Consider the following 22,674-nt stretch of genomic DNA (forward strand, 5'->3'; position numbering starts at 1 on the left):
TCATTGTATTACGTCTCCATAGACGGTACATTAGGCTGCTGTATGGCCAGACATTGATTTGCTCCTGTGACCCGATGATTTAATTCAAAGGTGTATTCAGCTGAGGTTAGGCTTGAAATAAACTTCATTAAGCTTTGTGGAGACTCAACAATGCCCACACATCTAAAAAGAATTTAAACACAAAGGTAATCCGATTCAGAGATTAGGGTGTTTCATTCCCTAAACTCCACTGGTCAACATGAGTGGAGTATGGTGTCATAAATCTTTAAACCGGGTATGATGTAAGAGTCATCACTTAACTACAATCAGAGAAAACAAGGGATATATATATATATAAAATAAGAGTTACATTACAGGTTAGATATTCTAGGCCTATATAGGGTGTCCTGGTGGCCTTGGGGTGCTTCTGTTGCACTCCTCCCCTCATTTCCTGTCAGCTCTGCTAATACTTTTCTATGATGTCTGAAAAAACTACAAATAGACTCTCAGGTCTGTACAGAGGAGGGGCATTAAATGCAGCAAAGATGGAGCGCATGTGTCGTCCAATAAGCCACAGCAGCACCCAGCTGCTCATTTAGAAGTGACAATTCATCCAGGGCACAGGTCGGACGGCAGGTGGCGGCTGTAACCAGCTGTACCCGACCCGGAACTTTGAATTAGTTCATCTACCACTTCTTGGAAATATGAAGGAAAAAACTAGTCCAGATCAGCATGAGGAGCGACAGCATTTCCAGAAGTTATATTGTGCTTCCTTCAAAGTAAAAGCGAGGGGAACAAATGATTTATTGGCTGTTTATAAGATAACGCACCAAAAGGTTTGAAGGTTAAATCTTACATGGAGGCATAAGAGTGGAGTTATGTGGCACGAGATGAACAAATAGTACCAGTTTATTTCTCGTGGAATATTTCTGCAAAATATTACTCTCAAGTTAACACTAATACTAAAACCCTACCTAACAGGAAGGGTTTTATTTTGAAAGTCCTAACCGGAACCTGTTATCTAAGTCGGGCTAACTTGACTCAAACTCTCGACTGAACGGCTCCAACCAACCCGGAACTTTTAAGCCAACTAATCATCCCAGAAAACTTATTACAACGGGTTTCCTGCTGTTTTCCCGAGCAGACCAAATGTTCCTCTAAGGAAAGTCACTTCTTCGGCCTGAGTTAGTTTCTCCTGAGGACTAAAAAAAACCAGACACGGCTGCAAATGTTTCTGGCTCCGACTGCGGCGGTTCCTGCAGGACAGTAGCCCTCGACTTGTCTTTTTAACCCAGGTAGGACACGCTCGGGGAGGAAAAGCTGTGCAGCTGACTCTCACACCGCCTTCACACCCCTCTCTCGTCTCTTCTCAAGGCTTTGGCCACAGACACATCATTTTGAAACTAGTGTGAACAGTTCAGGAGCTGTTTGTAAACATTTATTTGCATTTTTGTGTTTCCTTCTAACCACAGATAGCTTAAACATAAATGGTGTTTTCTTTACTGAACTAGCTTACAGTGTTTAGCTTTAAAACGGGCCTACATTATTGTAATAACCAGGGTTTATACCAGTGCACAGCTTGTATATTCTATATATAATATAGTTCTTCTTATAAATACACAGTCAGAATCCTCTAAACCCCAGTAGAAGGTCTTCCAGCATTTCTCTTGCATTATTCCTGTATTTTATTAATACAGTGTGTGTGTGTGTGTGTGTATGTGTGTGTATGTGTGTGTATGTGTGTGTGTGTGTGTGTGTGTGTGTGTGGTACCCTGTCAGGTTAGGAATTTCAGGCAGCTGAGAGCTTCCCCCTCCACACACACACACACACACACACACACACACACACACACACACACACACACACACACACACACACTCACACACTCACTCACACGCACACACACACACACTGCCACAGAGGGGAGGGAGGGGGTCTGAGTCAGTCCAGGGGGTCTGAGTCTCACTAGTGAGTCTGCAGGCCAACAAAAGGTGTGGGCGAGCTGCTGGTTTTAAGCTTAATGAGGCTCATGAAGTGCTCACAGAGGAATTCAGGCAGTGACACCTGCTCAACATTTTAATCTTCACAACTGCATTAAGTCTGGGCTTTTAAAACTTAACTTTGCAGCGTGTGTGTTATGGTTTGGAACCATCTGTGAAAGAGATCAGTCAGTCATGGAGGGGAAGTCATACATTCGTTTAAAGTCCAATATCACAGCTATACATTTATGCTAAGATGTGTTTCCCTGTACTGCAGCAAATGTAGTATCCCATAATCTGTCACCAGTCTGCGAACGATAGTCTGCTATGTGTGTTCTGATGATAATTTATAGGATTAAACTTCAGAATAATTCAATCATAAATGTTACTTAGAGAGTAAACCTGAAAGTTTGTTTCTGATGAAACCTATTAAAGCTGCATCTAACAGTTCTTTCAATTATCTATTAATCAGTTATTTTATTCATTAACCAATTTATGGTTTGGTTTATACACTGTCACAGGATTACTTGGTCCAGACCTAGTATTAAAACCAAAGATTTCCCTTCAACTGTCTTAGAAAACCAAGAAGCCTAGAGAATATTCCCACTGGAGAAATGTGCATTTCCAGTTAAAAAAATATTCAAACCGTCAACAAAACTAACACTGTTGTAGATTTCAAATATTATATCAATACATAACCTTGATTAAACTGTATTTTTTATTACAGTAGTTGTTTATTATGTTGACGGGGGGGGGTTTGCTTTGAGAATAGTGTACTAACACCTTAACTTCACTTCCGTTTAACAGCAGACATACAGAAAGTGCAGTTTCAGCTTCCACTTACTAAACTCAGAGGACATCGCAAACAGGCACAGACAGGCGGAGACACCAGAGGTTATCCTCAAGGCTGAGATAAAAACCTCCCATCTGTGATGCTTTGTAAAGAAAAGGGAATCATCAAAAAGCATCAACATTTTTACTGATCGGCGTCTTGTCTGTGGAGACTGAGGCGTACAACAAGCTCAGGGCTAGGTTGACAGGATAACATATGTTCGACGAGGGTTTTATCGAGCCAAACAGGGTTGTTCTGGCAGAGGAAAAGTTACTGGTGTCTGAAAAAAAGGCACTGCTTTTAGGGTACTCCGGCAGGGGGGCATCTCCGTCGTACCGGCCAATAGTGTGATTAGATTTAGAGTATGTTAAATGAGCCAGAATACAGGTTACAACTCTTACTGAGCTTGTTGTGTTTCGCAGTCGAGGAAGCGAGCTTCGTCTTGTTGTAAAGAAGGGAACACGTCAGTGAGGCATGAGGCCTGAAGCATGTACGGACAGGTCATGGCGAATGTAGACTAACAGTGTGTTCTTGTCTGCACACGCTAACCCAGATTCCTCTAGACTTAACTGAATGTTTTGAATCAGACTAGTTAGCTGGCCCTCAAGTGGTCCACTTCAGTGGACAAGTGTCCACTGAAATATTCTTTTTAATTAGTGCAACTGACTACACTTGCCTGTCAGCCTTTTTCCCCGTTGTATGATCTAGTTCACTCACCTCTTTAGCCTAGTACATTTATATCACACCATTTATTCCTATGTTTCTTGTATTCAGAGTGTCTTACAATAGCTGCAACAAGGGGAACCAAAAGAATGCTTATTAGTAATAATGATAATGGAAATTTGATCATGGTGATATCAGGAAATAGTTGGCGCCTTTTCTGTTTGAGTAAATTCTAAACTGAATGTCTCAAGCTTTTTGGCCACATTAATGATGGTTTTTCAAATATGTTCACGTCTGTAAACATCAGCTGAAGGCTCCTGTAGTCATGCACAAATATTTATGCCCAAATAAACAGCAATCAAAGTTAAAGTTCAGGGAAACCATCTTAGTTTAGTGTGTTAACCCTTTTCCTGACACCAAAGAAATTAAAATGTCAACTTCATGCTACAGGATTACTTTTTTTACCATTAATGTCCATGTACATCGTTTTGTCCCAATCCAGTTTGTAGATTTAGAGATATTTCAACCTGGACCAATGTGACAGCCCGACCAATAGCCTTTTATATCTGTGTGCAGCTGTGACCAAGTCCCATAATTTTTCTCTCAATATATTATCCTAAGATGCTGGTTTGTAGAAGCTCACCTGTGATGCATTGTTTTAACAAAACAAAGCTACCTCTCCTGCCATTCTTTGCAGTCCACCAAAGCAGTAATTTGGGTTTCAGCAGACAGACACATGGACTTCGTTTCATCATTACACAGCTCAGACAGACACTCAGCTTAAAACACACTGGCGGCCTTTGTTGTTGTAACGACATGACATGGCCATCACCCAGGGGTTTGTCCTTGAATCTGCTGACTCATAAGCTGCCCCAGATCAAACCTCCTTTCACCCAAATCTCTTCAAGATTAAGGCTGCAAACTCTTGTTGTTATTTGTTGGAGGGAAGTTGACCTTCAGCACCAGCACCAGTGTAATGATTTCAGCACCCCAGGGTTTCCTTGCTGCCTAGTCCATGTAAATGACCCCAAATCAAACCTGATGTGATTGTGTTTGCACATTCTTGTAAAAATCAGCCGCCTCCGTCGACCCCGCAGTAGAAAGAGAGACCTGCCCATTTTCATTGTGGCTTTGAAGGTGTTCTTTATCAGGAAAAGACGCTGCCTCGGGGCGAGTGAGGTGAGAAGACAGTCAAGGCGTGGGGTTGTTTTGACAGGAGTATCGCTTTGAAACCTGCAATAAACTGTGAGAGCTTTTCTTTTTTTTCAAGCTGGAGTGATGGCATGTGAACCATCCAAAAGATTGAGCGGAGGGTGGGGGTGATTAATCACACCAAACACAAGCAGGCACGTGCTCGACTTCTCTTCTTTCATCGTGAGCTTATGAATGTACAGAAGAATTTCGATCCAACTGTATTGTTTCCATGTGCTGAGAGCGAGGGAGACGGAGAAGGACAAGGAAGGGGGAAGGGTTGGAAGCACAACAGCTTCTTCTGTATCCTGTGGGAATGCTGTCTGAAGGCTGAGGAGGGAGCATCGATGATGTGTGTGTGTGTGTGTGTGTGTGTGAGAACTGGAGAGGGGGGAAGAAAGAGTGAACCATCCATAGTGCGTGTTCAGACCGTATTTAGCCCTCGCAGCTTTACTCAGCACACCACAAACACAGTGAAAGAGGAACAGAGTGTTCCTCAACTTCATATTGAAAATGATAGTTGCATATTGACCGCCCATGAATCATTTATGAAGCGACTGGTCTTGTCAGTTCTCCTTTCACTGAGACTGCTGCAAAGTTGTTTGGCTTTATCACTTTTTAAAAATCAATTATTACACAGTTTGACACAGCAACACATCTTGAGTGACGTGTCCCTGCTGTCAAACTTGCTCTTTCCTCCCCTTGTCACCTGCTTAGAGCTCAGATTTTTCAACCTCAAAATTCAAAGTGAAAGTCAGTCTGGGGATGTGAAGTCCCATCAGACACACACTCAATTTGATTTTGGTCAAAGTTTACCAAAAATGTTCACATAGTTATTGTTGAGAACAGACCGAAAGGCTGTTTATTTGGTTTGTTCACTAGTTTTATTCTTGGAGAATTCTTCCTGGTGCACGATGAAGCCACCATGAAAGATTTCCTTTTTTCATCCGGTTCCAGGTAGTGAAGGTCATGACATTTTGATGTAATGCGATGAGACGCTTTATTTTGACACTTTCATCTGCTTTATTTTGACACTTTCATCTGCTTTATTTTCCACAGTTAAGAGAGTGGTGGAGTCAAGAGGCGCCAACATGCCACAACAGAAGGACATAGTGAAGATAGCCATCCAGATGCCTGGGGCCTACCCCCAGCTCATACAACTGGACCAGGTAACGCACACACACACATTCAGATATCCTCTGTTTTTAAATGCCGCTAAAAGGTAGATGAATTGGGTCATCCTGTCATCCTATCCTGTTGAGCATTTTCACAATCGCCATCTTGGTTTATCTTGATGTTGGAGCCAGAGGAGATGCATGAGTTTTTTTTCCCCCGCCTTAAAGTGGTTAGGCCGCGGCATGACTGGCCTCTGATAGGTTAGTCACAAGGAGGTAGTCCCTCCCTAAATCACTTACAAACTGAGCTGCAGCATGTTGTAGATATAAACACATCTGAGAAGACATTTTCGTGTGTTTGAGTCCGTATATTTCTGTTTGTTGATCACGTGTGCTGCTGCCAAGGCTACCACCTCATAACTTAACGTTCATGCCTCCATACAACTACCATTGACTGACTACACTAAACCATAAATATTTTAATGGAGGTAGTTCACAACCTGAGAAGCTGCGGTACCTGAGAGGCTAAATTCAGGGCATTTATTTTTCAGGCGGGGGGATTTCAGAGCAGGTTAATGATATATTTGGTGTTTTCAGCAGAAGTTTTTTTTTGAGGACCTTTTTATTCGAATGACATGAGATGTTTCTGTGGTTGGACCAACAATAGAGGTAAAGTGTTTCTGTGTTTCGAAAAAAAAAATTGCTGCTACAACTGAAACTGAAGGACTGTGCGGTTTGATACAGCTGCTGCAGCATGAGATTTTAAAAATAACTTTACAGTGTCACTGCCAGTATAATAAATGTCTGTCACGTCATTGACTGGCAATTACAGTAACAGGTCAGCATTTTAACATTTTCTATTGGTTCACTCTCCCTGGCGCTTTTTACTTATCCACCTATGAAGCCTTGAAGTGTTCAATATTAAATAATCAATTATAATAAGTAATTCAATTCATTAATTAATTAAGTCATTAAAATAAAGTAGATATAAATACATTCTGTAAAATGTATAACAATGTTTTGAGAAATGTTTTAGGAAACTCAACTCATTATTATAAAATGTTATTTGATCTAACCATGCATGCTGAGTTATAGGTTATAATCCAGACCCTTAAATCGGCCCAGCTGGTGGTTCGGTAGCATAAGCAGCCCTGTTAAGCTGAGGCTTTAGTATTGAGTGGTGGTTTAATAATTTCTTTGATTATCTCCTTTTTATTTATATAATATTGACCACCTTGGGTTTCCATCGCCATCCACTGGTTTTGTTTCTTCAGATTTTACCAAATGTGAAGTTTTTCATCTCTTTCCAAGAAACTTTGGAGAACTTTCCAGGAACTTTGGGCAGAGCACCCCGCATGAGTTTAAACTGTATCCCAGACAGCGGTGTTGTGTGTCTGACAGTCGCATACTGCACATCACTTGAGAAGGATTAAACCGAGTGAATGGATTTAACAGGTACTTGACAGGCTGTCTGGCAATTTCACCAGTTGGAAAATGCAGCAGAACTGAAACTGGAGTGAACACAGATCCCAATTTCACACACTTCTTCAAGCCCTGAAACCATAACCAGCATGGTGTTGTAGTAATCCTTAGAGCAGCACGGCTGGGCATTCAGGAGTGTTGATTTGGATGTGAATGCCCATTCTCTACTCAAAGTATTTTTATTTTTGATCACAACTAATCCTGTAAGCCCTCAAGAGTCCCTCAAAAACGTCTCATTGGCCCAGCCGTCTCCACTATACACATTTGATTGGTCGACCTTCTCGGCAGCCACTAATAACAGAGCAGCCACTGGGTCTACCACACAACCCGAAGACATTTTGATTGGTTGACCGCGGGGCGGACCACTAATGGCAGGATAGCTGAGAGTCAGACATGGAAGTAGTCTGGCTTTTATTTACGTACAAAGAGGGATCTGGGTACTGAGGGTAACATTGTTCAGAAAGCGTTGGGGAGTGCTAGGATTTGCAGCCAGTGAGAATAGCTGTGGTAGCGTGATCCCATAACAGCATGTCATTACAGAAGCATGTGCTCAAGCTCCCTGACAGAGAAAATACGCTGATAGTAGAGTCTGCTAAGTCTTGTTACCATGACCCACATGTATGCAGCAGGTGTGTGATTTTTATGATGTGTAAATGTTATTTGCATTGGTGTGTATCTGACTACACGGTGTGTATCTGACTTCATGGTGTGTATCTGACTACATGGTGTGTATCTGACTACATGGTGTGTATCTGACTTCATGGTGTGTATCTGACTTCATGGTGTGTATCTGACTACACGGTGTGTATCTGACTACATGGTGTGTATCTGACTACACGGTGTGTATCTGACTACACGGTGTGTATCTGACTACACGGTGTGTATCTGACTTCATGGTGTGTATCTGACTTCATGGTGTGTATCTGACTACACGGTGTGTATCTGACTACACGGTGTGTATCTGACTACACGGTGTGTATCTGACTTCACGGTGTGTATCTGACTACACGGTGTGTATCTGACTTCATGGTGTGTATCTGACTTCATGGTGTGTATCTGACTACATGGTGTGTGTATCTGACTACACGGTGTGTATCTGACTACACGGTGTGTATCTGACTTCATGGTGTGTATCTGACTTCATGGTGTGTATCTGACTACACGGTGTGTATCTGACTACATGGTGTGTATCTGACTACACGGTGTGTATCTGACTACACGGTGTGTATCTGACTACACGGTGTGTATCTGACTACACGGTGTGTATCTGACTTCACGGTGTGTATCCGACTACATGGTGTGTATCTGACTTCACGGTGTGTATCTGACTTCACGGTGTGTATCTGACTACACGGTGTGTATCTGACTACACGGTGTGTATCCGCCTACATGGTGTGTATCCGACTACATGGTGTGTATCTGACTACACGGTGTGTATCTGACTACATGGTGTGTATCTGACTACACGGTGTGTATCTGACTTCACGGTGTGTATCTGACTTCATGGTGTGTATCTGACTACACGGTGTGTATCTGACTACACGGTGTGTATCCGCCTACATGGTGTGTATCCGACTACATGGTGTGTATCTGACTACACGGTGTGTATCTGACTACATGGTGTGTGTATCTGACTACATGGTGTGTATCCGACTACATGGTGTGTATCTGACTACATGGTGTGTGTATCCGACTACATGGTGTGTATCCGACTACATGGTGTGTATCCGACTACATGGTGTGTATCCGACTACATGGTGTGTGTGTCTGACTACATGGTGTGTATGTCTGACTACATGGTGTGTATGTCTGACTACATGGTGTGTATCTGACTACATGGTGTGTATGTCTGACTACATGGTGTGTATGTCTGACTACATGGTGTGTATCTGACTACATGGTGTGTATGTCTGACTACATGGTGTGTATGTCTGACTACATGGTGTGTATCTGACTACATGGTGTGTGTATCCGACTACATGGTGTGTATGTCTGACTACATGGTGTGTGTATCCGACTACATGGTGTGTATGTCTGACTACATGGTGTGTATGTCTGACTACATGGTGTGTATCTGACTACATGGTGTGTGTATCTGACTACACGGTGTGTGTATCTGACTACATGGTGTGTATCCGACTACATGGTGTGTATCCGACTACATGGTGTGTATCCGACTACACGGTGTGTATCTGACTACACGGTGTGTATCTGACTACATGGTGTGTGTATCTGACTACATGCTCTTCTGTCATGTCTTTGTGCAGAAAAAGCCTCTGTCTGCGGTAATAAAGGAGGTGTGTGATGGGTGAGTTGATGATAATGGATCAGATTTGTTTTTCTGCCTCTATGCTGTGTCTGTGGTAATGCTTCATCATCATCATCATCACTCAGCTGTGTGTATTACCGTGAGTGTTAATATCTGTGTGTGTGTGTGTGTGTGTGTGTGTGTGTGTGTGTAGCTGGAATCTCCCAGGTCCCGATAACTACGCTCTGCAGTATGCTGATGGAGTGCAGACGTACATCACAGAATCGGTGAGTTACATCTATGTACAAATCCATACAAATATTTATCAACACCAGGGAACTGGTCTAATAAGTCATGACTCACTGAATCACAATGTTGTCAGCACTTTGTGGCCTCTGTCTGCTTTTGTGAGTCTTCCCTCTGAATTACATGAAATGACTTGACTCAGATGAAGCCCAGGTCACACACTGTCATTAATGCTATTACAGCTGCGAAGGACGGGGAGAGAGAAAGAGAAAAGCAGCTGGATCTACACTCAGCTTCTTGGTGTCAAGTGACCTTTTTAAAAGGGTGCCACTGACTGAGGGTCCTCCCCCTCTTTGGGCTGAAGGCAAAGCTGCAGAAGCCATTACGGAGCCAGTAGATAGATGAAGAGAAAGGTGCTTTGTTTATTGTAATAAACGACTGCAGTGAGGCCACCGTATTGTGCTGCTCTGTACGGAGTGAAACATGCAGCAACTTTTATATTTTGAAGTTAGTGAGTTTGCAGTTAAATAAGCTAAATGCAGGTGTTGCAGTTTAAGAACAGCTTCTTGATGAGTCTGAGGAACACTTGGCTTGATAGCATGCAGTGTAATAATGTCCTGCTTCAAGCAGCAGTGTGATTTCAGAAATGTCCCAGTAAACGTCCATGTGAAGGGTTAAAGTTAAGATTCAGGTTAAGGGAAGGGAAGCAGCGATCCAACTTTTTCTCTCCCAATACGGAGTCCAACTCCTCAACTCAAAGTATCTGCCGACACCAAGTATGATTTAATACCAATACTATCTTACTCACAAATTTAATTAGATAGGTGTCAATGCATATTGGATTGGCATCCATAAAGTTGTCAAGAGGGACAAAAGTCCTGCAGCAAACACACCAATTTTTGCAACAACCAAAATGACATTAAATGAGTTTGGAATGCATCAAGTGGTCAAAAACATGTACTTGCTCATGCACAGTCTTACAGTCATACCCTTTCACACCTATATGTTCAGTGTACACGGACAGTACAAATATGCTCAGGCACACACACACACACACACACACACACACACACACACACACACACACACACACACACAGTCTGTGTCATTTGTTCTGTTGCTTTTATCCTTAATCTGTTTGGTTCAACTGTTTTTGTGTTTTAGCCTAAATTCAAAAGTCTTAGCGGGGATGGGGTGAACGTTGCTGCAGCAGCTAGAAGCATTGCATTTTTTTTCCCTATGTAGCAGTGTTTATCCGTATTGTCCCTGTTGAATAAACTTTAGAAATGAGGCTATGGCTCTATTTTACTGACCGGAAGTAGTCAGGACATTTACAGCAGTTTATAATAACTATTTATATCCAGGTGTGAGTTTGTGAATGGGTTAAAGTTTATGGGTCTTTTTAATGTATACACACACTATAGATAGATATATGTGTATGTGTGTGTGTGTGTGTGTGTGTGTGTGTGTGTGTGTGTGGCTAACCCATTTGTATCCATGTGTCTTATTACCTCTCCCTTGTGTCACTACATATGCCAGCATTTCTTAGTTCTGTGTGTCTGTTTGTTTGTGTGTTGCAGAATCGTCTGGACATCAAGAACGGCTGCATTCTGCGTCTGACCAAGGCACCGGTGAGTCTGCATCAGCCAGGCTCTCGACCACGCTGCTCTTTCCCCTCTCTCTTCCATTCTCACATTCTTCCAGCCCTCTGCCTCAGGAGAGAGCAACAGCATAATATGAATAACTAGACAAGGAGAAAATAATTGTGTGTGTGTTTGTTTTTGTGTGTGTGTGTGTGTTATGCTGATGCTGGTGAGCGTAGGGCCGCTGTGCAGAGGACTTGTACAAGGGCATCCAGAGCTCGGACGCAGGCGTGCGCTGCGATTCGCTGAAGGAACTGGCGAGCGTTTCCACAGACGTGACATTTGCCCAGGAGTTCATCAGCCGAGACGGACACCTCTTATTGGTCAAGATAGTAGAGGACTCTAATGAGTTAGTACTCTTTGTGTGTCTGTGCTTGCATATATGCCTTTGCTGCAGTGGAATGCTCTTCCTCAGACAAATGTCAGTGGTGCTGAGGGTTTTACACATGTCGCAGCATATCCTGCCGGCTAACTGTAGAGAGTGTTCCTGAATATATTCAGGGCCACAAACATTAGACTGTTTTCCACAGTTAGTGTTCCCTCCAATTTGTTCCTGACTCTCTCTTCCAATTTCAGCCAAAGCTTATTAGTTTATTTATTTCTTGGCATTTCCATGATCAAAGGGACCACTGACATGCTTCCCTGTAGCATGTAGCGTCAGCACAGTGAGCGACATGATGGAAAGTTTGGAGGGTGAATTAGCATAAATGTTTACAACTCAAACCAGCAACTGAATGGCTGAAAGGATTTTACACAAGCAGTCCATCTGAAAGATGTTTGTCTTTCTATGTGCGTCACTCAGGAGTAACGTGATCATGACCCACACACTGACAGGCTTCATGGAGCTGATGGATCATGGGATAGTTTCATGGGAGAACCTCTCGTCCGTCTTCATCAAGAAGGTACTTCATCTGTCATTTTGTCATAGATTGTTTTTTCCACTGACTGTAGCTGCACTCTCTCTTACTATTCCCACCACCTTTCTCCCTTCTGTCATCCCCTTCCCTCTTCCTCCTTCCTCTCCTGTCAGATTGCCAGCTTCGTCAACGCCAAGCCGACCGATGCGTCAATACAGCAGGTGTCCCTGGACATCCTGGAGAGCATGGTGCTGAGCAGCCACAGCCTTTTCCTGCAGGTCAAACAGGACGTCACTATGGAGAGACTCATCGCTCACCTCCAGGTGTAAGTAACAGGCCGATTTGGAAGCTGATCATAAGTTTGTTGAATCCTTGATCACGTGCAGCCACCCCTACTTGATATATGAATATCTTTCTTGAAATGTCCCACACAAATCACCTAAAACCTAATCACCAAAAAAATCACCTACAAAATGTACAAAATTTAGTGTTTAGTAAAGTGACAGAGACAACAAACTGACAGAGCAGCACCTCGTGGGGGCAGTAGTGTGGGGGTAGAGACGATAAGCAGCATGAATATCTCTGTAACAGGAAGTTTTTAAATATGTAAAATACTAATACTGAAATACCACCCTTCCTGCTATTTATCACACCAAAGCCTGCTTTCCTTCCTAAACGCATCTTTTCATGCACCTGTGGAAAATGTATATTGTTTGTTTGTCTCATTTTTGCCTTCCCCCTCTCTGAACTCTTTTAGGACGAACCAGCAGATTCAGACCAAAGCTATGGCACTACTTATGGCACTGCTGCAAACAGCCGGGGACTCGGACAGACAGGTGCTGCTGCAGTCTCTTTTTTACTTTCTAACTCTTACTATCTAACTTTTCCTTGCCTTCGTCTTCTTCTCTTCCAAGCCTGCAGACAAGTAGGTGTTTAGTTTGTTTCACCTCACAGACAGTGGGACTCAGCTATTGTTTATCATTATTTACAGTCACCTTAACTCTTTACTCTGGTGCCTTCATGAACTGATGGGAAGCCTTTATATTCCAGGCTGAGAGTGGCATGCATGTGACTTGGGGTGAAGGGGGGTTATTTATACCAGCAGGCCACATTGTACATGCGAGTCAGAGTCCTGCAAGCTCCACTTCTTACAGACAGCTGGTAATGACCCCTCTATCTCATTCTGTCTGGTCTTCTAAGCTTTTGTGTGGACAGTCGACGCTTTCTCTCTCTCTCTGTTCTGCTCCTGCTCCTCTCTCATTGTACGGGCACAGTTCCTTCATTCAGCTCTCCGCCTCCTTTCTCTCAGGCTCTCTTTGTTACTCACACACGCGCTTCCGCAACATCTACAGTAGGTCAACAAATCCACCCTTCTTATCAGCAAACCAGCCCTGAACAAAACGAGGCTGGGTTACAGATGCATGTACCAGCAAGCGATTATTTCGTCACAGAGGTTCAAGTCCCTCAAGCTAACCCTTGTCCCACCCACAAGTCGGTTACTGACACTATATCGCCACCCCATGTTAGTAACATGTCATTGCAGCCCAGTAAAACATTTTTGCTTTGCTCTCTTGTTCCTTTTTTGTGTTTCCCAGGATATGTTTGCATTCCTGAATAAGAAGAATCTCCGACAGTACATCTATAAAGTAAATGATCTTATTCACATTTCACATCTCAGTGATAATTTGATGAAAGAAACAAGACCTCGTTGTTGTGCAGAGTAATTTAAATAAACCAACACTCTGGCCTGTTGAAGAAAATTGTTGAACATGTGTTGCAGAACATCATCCATAGTTCTGGTTCAGTCCAGGACGAGATGGCACACTACCTCTATGTCCTACAGTCAGTTACCTTGAATCACCTGGAGCCTCGCATGAGGACCCCTCTGGACTGTTATAGCCAGGTGAGCCATAACATGACGAGTCAAACGCAGAGTGAAAACATCTGCTGCTGCTGAGCATCTCTCTAGGATTAACTTGCACATCAGTTGTAGAATGTGTGCACGGCACACATTGGTATTTCACACTAATTAATTGTCTGTTAGTTTGAAATATTGCAAACACTCAAAGATGTCCAATCAACATGCTTCTTTGTTGTAAACATCCTCCTTTTTTTGTGCGTCCTCTGCCCTGTCACTCCAGGAGCAGAGAGACATCCTGCACAATTTGCGGCAGGCAGCGTTTGAGACGGAAAGTGAGAACAATCTGAGCCACGAGAGACGACGCTCACTCTGCGCCAAAGAGTTCAAAAAGTTAGGCTTCTCTGTAAGTGACTGCTGGACGACGATATTCCATTTTATCGCTGTTCATTGTCATCATTATTATCAGTCATCTATGTTCATATTACTGTTATTAATGTTGTCATTGATTATTTCTTTTCAGAACAACAGCAACCCTGGTCAGGACTTGGTGCGAACGCCTCCTGGCCTTTTAGCTTTGGACACCATGCTTTATTTTGCCACTCGCTATCCTGACGCCTACAGCAGGGTGAGCGCAATTTATCTGCTCACAATTTGACAAGACTTCTCCACTTAAAATGATATTAATGGCATAATATTATATTTCTCAAAACATTTTGTTACTTTGGCAATGTCATAGCTAGCATTGTCAGTGTCTTTGTGCACCAAGGCCTTAACCTGAGCTGTCCCTCATTATGAAGTGAAAAATTACTTCATGAAAGATGTATTTGGAAAACCTGATCACTGTTATTCATGCTGCTCATACATGTTTCAGTTGTAACAAAAAGTACACAAGAAACTTAAAAGGCTTCATGACAGGGGAGCCACTTTATGACCAACTAAGATTTAGTCTGTAACATTTACAGTACAACATTAAACGGCTTCCTCTCTCCCAGTTTGTCCTGGAGAACAGCAGTAGGGAAGACAAACATGAGTGTCCATTCGCCAGGAGCAGCATCCAGCTCACACTCATCCTGTGTGAAATCCTTCGAATCGGAGAGCATCGTAAGTTGACCTCCAACCTGTTGGTGCCAAAACTTTGTGTGTAAGCTCTAGTCAAACTGACTCTAAAACTAATAATCTTGCATTGTGTCGCTTTTTTGCCTTCATCTTCTACATCCCTTCCTCTGCCAACAGCCTCAGAGACGGGATCTGACTACCACCCCATCTTCTTCAGTCAGGATAGGCTGTTGGAGGAGCTCTTCTGTGTCTGCATTCAGCTGCTCAACAAGACCTGGAAGGAGATGAGAGCCACACAGGAGGACTTTGACAAGGTACAGTAGCATGGCATGGCATGGCTGTCCTCATAGGTCAAGTAAGAAATGGTGTGCAGTACAGAAGAATTTTTTTTACGAGACAAGCAGGCTGCAAAGCCATCTAGCGTTCTTTACATCTTAAAGGATTAGTTCAGCCTTTTGGGCAATATGTTCATTCGGTCTCTTGTTGAGAGTTTGATGAAAATATCAATACCCCTTACATGCCTGCGCGATAAATGTGCAGCATGAACCAGCGTCTGGTTAGCTTAGCTTAGCAGTGCTAAGTCTATAACCAGTGGACAGAGCCAAGCTAGCTGTTTCCCCCTGTTTCCAGTAATTGTGCTAAGCTAAACCAGCTGAACATACTTTGGGTCAACATAGTGCACTTATGGTAAAAATTGTCTTTTCCCAAAGATGCAGTGAGAAAACTCATGTCAGAGGCTGAAGAACAAAGTTGAATTCCTTGGATGCACAATTTTACACAGTAAACAAGCCAGCTGTGATTTTTCTTTCCTCATGCCAGGATGACAAATGACTCAAGGTCTTCCCGTAGAGATGAGAAAGATTATCGCTTTGCTAAGGGAAATGTTTATGATCTACAGTCTCCACAGTCGCTTCACAGACAAATAACTGTTGACTCACTGGTCCAGCATGGCTCAATGGCATGCCGACTGTTGCCGTGTGTGTAAAAAGATGACACAGGGTATTTCAGATCCAGGCCTACCAGAACAGGCCTGATCACTGCAAATCTTCCAAACAAATCCAGTGACATAGCAACACTGTGTGCTTAGACTCAGTTGTGGTAGCCTGTCGTTATGTTGGACAGGCCCAACCACAAATACCCTCCCATGAATGATGAAATAATGTTGACATTGTTCATTGCTTCATATCCAAGTCGAACCCACCCTGAGTTATTTTGATGGACTATGTGAGTCCTAAAACAAATTGAAAATTAACAGAAGGGATGAGTAAGGGGCTACTTTCTATAGGTGTATTCTTGTGCTAACCATCCCCGACCCCCACAGATAGAGTTGACTCTGCATTTAGGAACACACAGTGACCTTACAACCACAATGTGTTACTTGTACTAAGGTAATAGAGCCAAGCCTTCAGCAGCAGGGTCTTGTCTGGGAGAAATATTGAGAACCCAGCCGTCCTGAAAAAGAGAGTCGTTGAGCTTTTGTTCTGAGCCACATTTCAACATCACCCACAACCAGCCATCGTCGTCAAAGTGCTCTCCTGATAGCCATAAAACTCAGTGACCTTTTGACCTCTCAGGATAGGGCCACTGTCCTGAGCGCCAGGCAAGCAGACCAGCCTTTTGTTTCTGACCACGGCCCCCCTACCCAGGGTGCTTTGGGGCAAGGACAAAGGGGCATTAGGTGGACAAAGAGAAGCGTGGTGGGCGGCAGAAACAGAGGGAGAAGGAAACGAGGAAAACAAAGCGCCCAGGGCATGGGCAGTAATTACACAACAACAGAGGGAACGTAAAACCTCTGGAAACAATATGAGAGGTAGAGAATGAGAGGGCTGGACTGGAGGGAGCGGAGTGGAAGAGAATCCAAAGAAAGAACAAGAGAGATGGTGGAGGTGGTATATGTGACATCACAAATGTTTAAAATTTGTTACACACATATACACATACACACACACACACACAGTCCATCCTATCATGTGAATGTATTTGTGTATCTCTGTGCACCTGCTGTCATAATGGTCATCCTCCACAAGCACACACACATAGACACACACATTTAGCATACATGCACATGCTGCAGGGTTTAAGGGAAGAGAGACAGACAACATTCATCGCTCCCATTGGCCAGTTCAGCTAAATGACAGAGGGGCTGGACAGGGACGGGGGGGTGTGCATGTGTGTGAGAGTATCAGGGTGTCTGTTTACAAAACACCCACACGCCTGCACCTCTCCTGTCATGTAGGTGATCTCTGTCTCTGTCTCCCTCTCTTGCACCGTTTGTCAACCCCGTCATTTTTCTCTGATTGTTGAGGACGGGTGGATTTGGAAGTTGGGATTGAAATATTTGTCAAAATAGTCAATCCTGAAGGAAAAGAGATGGAGGTAAGGCTGCTTTAAGAATTGCTTGTTGGTTGGAATGAGCGTTGAATAGTTTGTTGTTTGTTAGTTATTGCCAGTGGATTTCCAGGTGTTCCAGGTGTAGACAGAAAGTAGATTTTTTTCATATTCCAAATGTGGTTAAATAGTCAAAACAGTGACACGTAACAACAGAAATGATTTATAGCGTGAGAGTGAAGATGACATAACAGCTTGAGGCAGCCGTGTCATGTGAAAGTTGCAGGACAGTGAGGCTATTTTGGCTCAGGGGGCTTTAGCAGGGAGTCACAGTGTGAAAGTCTAGTCGCTTGTTTTGTGTCCCTGCTTGTTCACACTGTATAGAATGACAGTCTGGATTTCACCATCTGCACTTCCACTGCTGCCAGATGGAGAGACTCTGTCATTATCTGTGGTCGTGAACAGTCCAGTCACATTAAATAACCATTGTTGGGGTGATAAGAAACGCCACGGTGTTGAGATTTCTGATTTAGATTTAATTTATATGGGATTTGCTGCAGTATTTGTTGCAGCAAGCGGTTATTTGTGTAACAGCACAGAGCCATGCAGAGAAAAGTCTGGACAGAGCTGCACCAAACGGGTCAAATTACACTTTAGTCACTGATTGTTCACAATCAGTCAAATTGGGTGTGAACAGGAATGATCTAGGTCAGCAGAGTGTGTGTCAGAGAAGCGAGAGCAGGACAAATAGTGCTGGAGTTGGTTTGGTCTGGCAGCGCTATAGATTTTCTTTTTATAGATTTTCCACTGTTTACATCTGAGCCACGTACACTGAAGGGACCTATAGATTTTACACATATGCAAGCGCACTGATTGACCGACTGGCCTAAGGTCTTGTTTCAGGGCAGCCGGGGTCACTCTCTGTCCCTCTGTGTGAGCATCAGTTTAACAAGTCAAGCAGAAAACACACACACACACACACACACACACACAAAATCATGGCAAATGCTGAGTCTGAGCTACAGCAGTTCAATCTGGAGGGACTTTGTAAATGAAATGCATATTCAGTTTATCACTTGGAGTTAATTCCCAGTTATCAGCATGAACGCCATGACTGATCAGTAAAATAACCGCCAGTCTGTCAGTCATTGATTCCACTAATCCAACGTGGTAGGTGTGGGACGGGGGTGGGTGGATGTTGCAGATAATCGGGTTAATAAGGAGCTCTCCGATCAATGGCTGGTCCCTGTGGGGGTCAGAGAGGAGCGCAGGGAGGTACAGGCTCATGGGATTGGACAGCATGGACCAGGAGGGAGTTGGCGCATTAACTTATACACTAATAATAGAAGTAGGCGGGAAAATATTTGACTGGTAAGAGCTGTGGCTTAGAAGGAGTAGTGAATGAAAGTGAAGAGAGAGAGTGAAGATTCCTGATGGAACAGCCAGGTCCCTGCACTTATTGTCCATCAATCCATGGACCATGTTCTGGTCTGGTAGAGCAAACAGAAGAAATCTCCTCCTGTGGGTTTTAAAGGTCAAAGGTGTTGGTTAGGGCCTTTTATGTTGTCAACCGAAATAGCACTCAAATTAAACACTAAACGGTACCAGGTATTTCCTGTCTTGGTCACAGCTTTGCCTTGCTTGCACGCTCTTTTTAGTGTGAACAAATCAAAGTAAAGCCTGTAACATGGCTCTACACAAAGCAAGTTCACCCGAACTTCTGCAAACGTGAGCATTGAAGTTCATGCCGTTTAACGGCATCTCACATCAATGAATGAAGAAGAAGACTGTGACCTGTGGTTGAAAGCTCTGGAATAGCTGATAAGAGGAGCTTTGACCTCGGGTATTTTGTCACTTTTCTTTCTGTGGATTTGACTTCTGATGCGTACAAGTTACAAGCGGAGAAACTCTTCTTCAGAGGGGTTATCTTACCACTCAACCTCACACAGAAGATCTCTTTTTCAAGGTCACTTCAACCAGCAGGCACCTCTGAAATAAGGGGAAGTGATATGAAAACACACCAGTGAAACAAGACATCACTTCCCAACACCCGTCCTCATCACTTATGTGACCTCTGTCTGTGTCCACGTCTCCATCCGAAGGTGATGCAGGTGGTGAGGGAGCAGATCACCAGGACGCTGTCCAGTAAGCCGACCTCCCTGGAGCTCTTCAAGAACAAAGTTAACGCTCTCAACTACAGCGAGATCCTCAAGCTGCGGCAGACAGAACGGCTGCACCAAGAAGAGACTCTTGCTCCACCCGTACTGTGAGTAGCTCAGTGCATTTACACATAAAAACATTCAAGTTGTTTTTTGAAAATGTAGAAAAAGGGAAACAACACAGTGTCTATAGTGTCTAACCTGATCAGCTGCTCTATTGACAACTCCAGATAGTTTCCACCCCTATGGAACCAGCTGACAGGCCAGCAGACATATTGTTGTTAATGCTCCTGTTTGTCACCAAACACTGACTGTAACAGTGTTTTTTTCACATCAATGCAGGTTTGTTGTCAGTGAAGTTGTCCTAGCAATGGTGATGGGTTATATTTTGCCTTAAATGTCTTGCCTTTCAAATTTTGTTTGTCTTTACATCGGTTTGCTTGTGAGTTTGCAACCACGCCTGCAAACTGGAGCTCCTTTACGTCAAAGGGGATGCTGCCACCGTATGACGAAGCATTTTCGAAGCATTTAGCCGATCGTGTTTGTCTTTCCAGTGAGCTCAAAGAGCGTCTGAAGCCAGAGCTGCTCGAGTTGATCCGCCAGCAGAGACTCAACAGGCTGTGTCAAGGAACAATGTTCAGGAAGATCAGCAGCCGACGCAGACAGGGTGAGAAAGCGCACGTACACACCCTTAAAAAAAACAGAGGACTGTGTTAACCTCTATGTTTGCCTGTTTTCCTCAGATAAACTGTGGTACTGCCGCTTATCGCCCAATCACAAAATGCTTCACTACGGTGACGTGGAGGAAGACACAGAAAATCCACCAATTGAAACACTCCAGGAGAAGAGTGAGTTGAAGCTGGGCAAACGTAAAGATTTACACCTGTTCAGCATTCACCTGAAATGAACTCGATCTCATCTCTTCAACACTTTTTTTTCCCCTTAAATTTTCCTCCTCGCTCAGTTCCAGTAGCGGATATCAAAGGCTTGCTGACGGGAAAAGACTGTCCCCATATGAAGGAGAACAAAGGCAAACAGAACAAGGTGAGCAGCAGAGCAGCACTCCTCGTCTTTTTAGCTGATCGACTCCCTTTGGCTGACGTAGCTGACACATTTCACTGTTTGTACACGTGCCGTAGGAGGTGCTGGACCAGGCATTTAGCATCACGTATGATGTAGAAGAGTACAGCCTGAACTTCATCGCCCCCTCCAGAACCGATGTGAGTCTCTGAATGTCTTCCTCTTCATCAGTTTCGTCTCTTCTGTGTGCGTCGTAGAGCACAGTAAGAATATAAGCGGCACACTCACCGGCTTCCTCTCTCCTGTCAGTTCTGCCTGTGGACAGACGGACTGAGCGTTCTGCTGGGCCGGGAGATGAGCAGTGAATCCATGCGCAGCGAGCTGGAGATCCTCCTCTCTATGGAGATTAAGCTCCGGCTCCTGGACCTCGAGAACGTTCCCATCCCCGACAGCGCACCGGTCGTCCCCAAACCACCAAGCAACTACAACTTCTGCTACGACTTCAGCCAAACTGAGCAGTAAAGTGTGCGCATTTGCTGGAGTGCAGCTAGGATGTGTGAATGTGTAAATACATATTTGTGTGCGTGTGTGTGTGTGTGTGGAAGTCTGAAGTAGGCGCGTGTGTGGGGTGAGATCTGACCTGTGCATCCATGCACTTATTCCTATAACACAGATTTATAACCTTGACATTAGATTCCTCCTCTGTGGCCTGGCCCTCTACATCCAAGTGAAACACTGAACAGGAGAAACACCTGTGCACAGTGACTTTAAACTACAGTAACGGTTGTGGGTGTGAGCTGCTCCAAACAGCCATTGACTGTACTAATGCTGCACATTATCCCTCCTCATCTGGGAGGGAAACCCTTTCAGTTTGTCTCTCCATTCATGATTCCTCCTCAGCTGTCTGGAAACTTCAACACAACAGAGAAGAGTGGAAAAATGAGATTCTTGTTATTCAATGCAGCCACTCAAGTAATGGTACTCCGATTTGTTTTGTAATCATTTTATATTTTTAAATATCTAAAACATGTATGATATGTGGAATATTCCTGTGTGCAGGGTTGTTAGATTCTTGTATTTTCTTTTATTGTTGCTTTTTTTTTTTAATGGGGTATTAACTAGACACAGTGCTTTGTCAGGATGTGGTACTTTAGACTCAACACATGAAAGACAAATACAATATGTTTGTCAGTGTTGTGTTTAAATATACCCACAGGTACCCACCTTTGTACGGATCCCAGTGGCTCAGTACGATTACTGTGGGGGAGAGATGCTCTGAAAGCTCTGTATGACTTTTTTTTTTTTGATGCAGATCTTTATTAGGTACCAAGCCAACTTTTTTTTATTTCTTTTCAACAGGCAGTTGCACCTTTTATCATAATCAGCATTTTGATAGTGAGAAGCCATCTGAGTAAACCTGTGAGATGCACTATGCAATCAGTGATCATCTGAGCTGTCTCTGATCAAACCCTGAATTAATTCTAAAACTGATCAACTTTATACAAGGTACTTACTTTACTATGATGGAGGCGACGCTCGAAGCAGCCACTCTAGAACTGACACAGGTCTACGTACATCACATAGTGTGTGTTTTTTTTGCATTGAGTTATTTCATTCCAGCGCAGTCACGGCTGTCCTCTGCAGTCCATTCCTGACACACAACCCTCTGTGATAACATTCACTTTGAATCCTTCGCTGTGGGTGACTTCACATGAATAAACAGTTTGATTTATACAGAGAAATGTGTGTATGTGTGTTTTGCTTATAGCACAGTAGCCCAACTTTGGTTTTATTTATAAAATGAACAGCTTTAATCCTTGATTTTTCATCTTTACAGTCTATAATCAGTCATAGTGCACCACACGGTGTTACAACAGTACAAAATTATTCAGTGTACATACAGTATAAAGGGATATTATTATATTTCTTTAATTAGGCTACAGTGGTTGGTCAGCACAGCGATGAGACGCTCCCTCAGATGAGTTCAAGTCAGCTCCACACTACAGTTTGGACT

The 22,674-nt window shown here is 43.5% G+C and overlaps 1 protein-coding gene across 2 annotated transcripts; it reads left to right on the forward strand.

The window, feature by feature from the left end:
- The first annotated feature begins 1,043 nt into the window (after nt 1-1,043).
- On the forward strand, nt 1,044-22,402 carry elmo3 (engulfment and cell motility 3). 2 transcript variants are annotated; one of them, XM_070831287.1, is made up of 21 exons: nt 1,044-1,274; nt 5,705-5,814; nt 9,510-9,550; nt 9,705-9,777; nt 11,317-11,367; nt 11,559-11,728; nt 12,182-12,281; nt 12,410-12,561; nt 12,994-13,072; nt 13,832-13,882; nt 14,017-14,139; nt 14,378-14,500; nt 14,618-14,722; nt 15,090-15,198; nt 15,331-15,467; nt 19,584-19,747; nt 20,195-20,307; nt 20,384-20,488; nt 20,605-20,684; nt 20,780-20,860; nt 20,970-22,402. In XM_070831287.1, the coding sequence occupies exons 2-21, from the start codon at nt 5,737-5,739 to the stop codon at nt 21,180-21,182; spliced, it is 2,148 nt and encodes a 715-aa protein (XP_070687388.1). In that variant the 5' UTR covers nt 1,044-1,274; nt 5,705-5,736; the 3' UTR covers nt 21,183-22,402. The 2 variants fall into 2 exon arrangements, with proteins under 2 accessions (XP_070687388.1, XP_070687389.1); XM_070831288.1 differs by lacking the exons at nt 1,044-1,274; nt 5,705-5,814 and adding an exon at nt 7,848-7,871.
- Nucleotides 22,403-22,674: the final 272 nt, after the last annotated feature.

This window comes from Pempheris klunzingeri, chromosome 5 (assembly GCF_042242105.1).
Source record: "Pempheris klunzingeri isolate RE-2024b chromosome 5, fPemKlu1.hap1, whole genome shotgun sequence".
Classification (NCBI taxonomy): Eukaryota; Metazoa; Chordata; class Actinopteri; order Acropomatiformes; family Pempheridae; genus Pempheris; species Pempheris klunzingeri.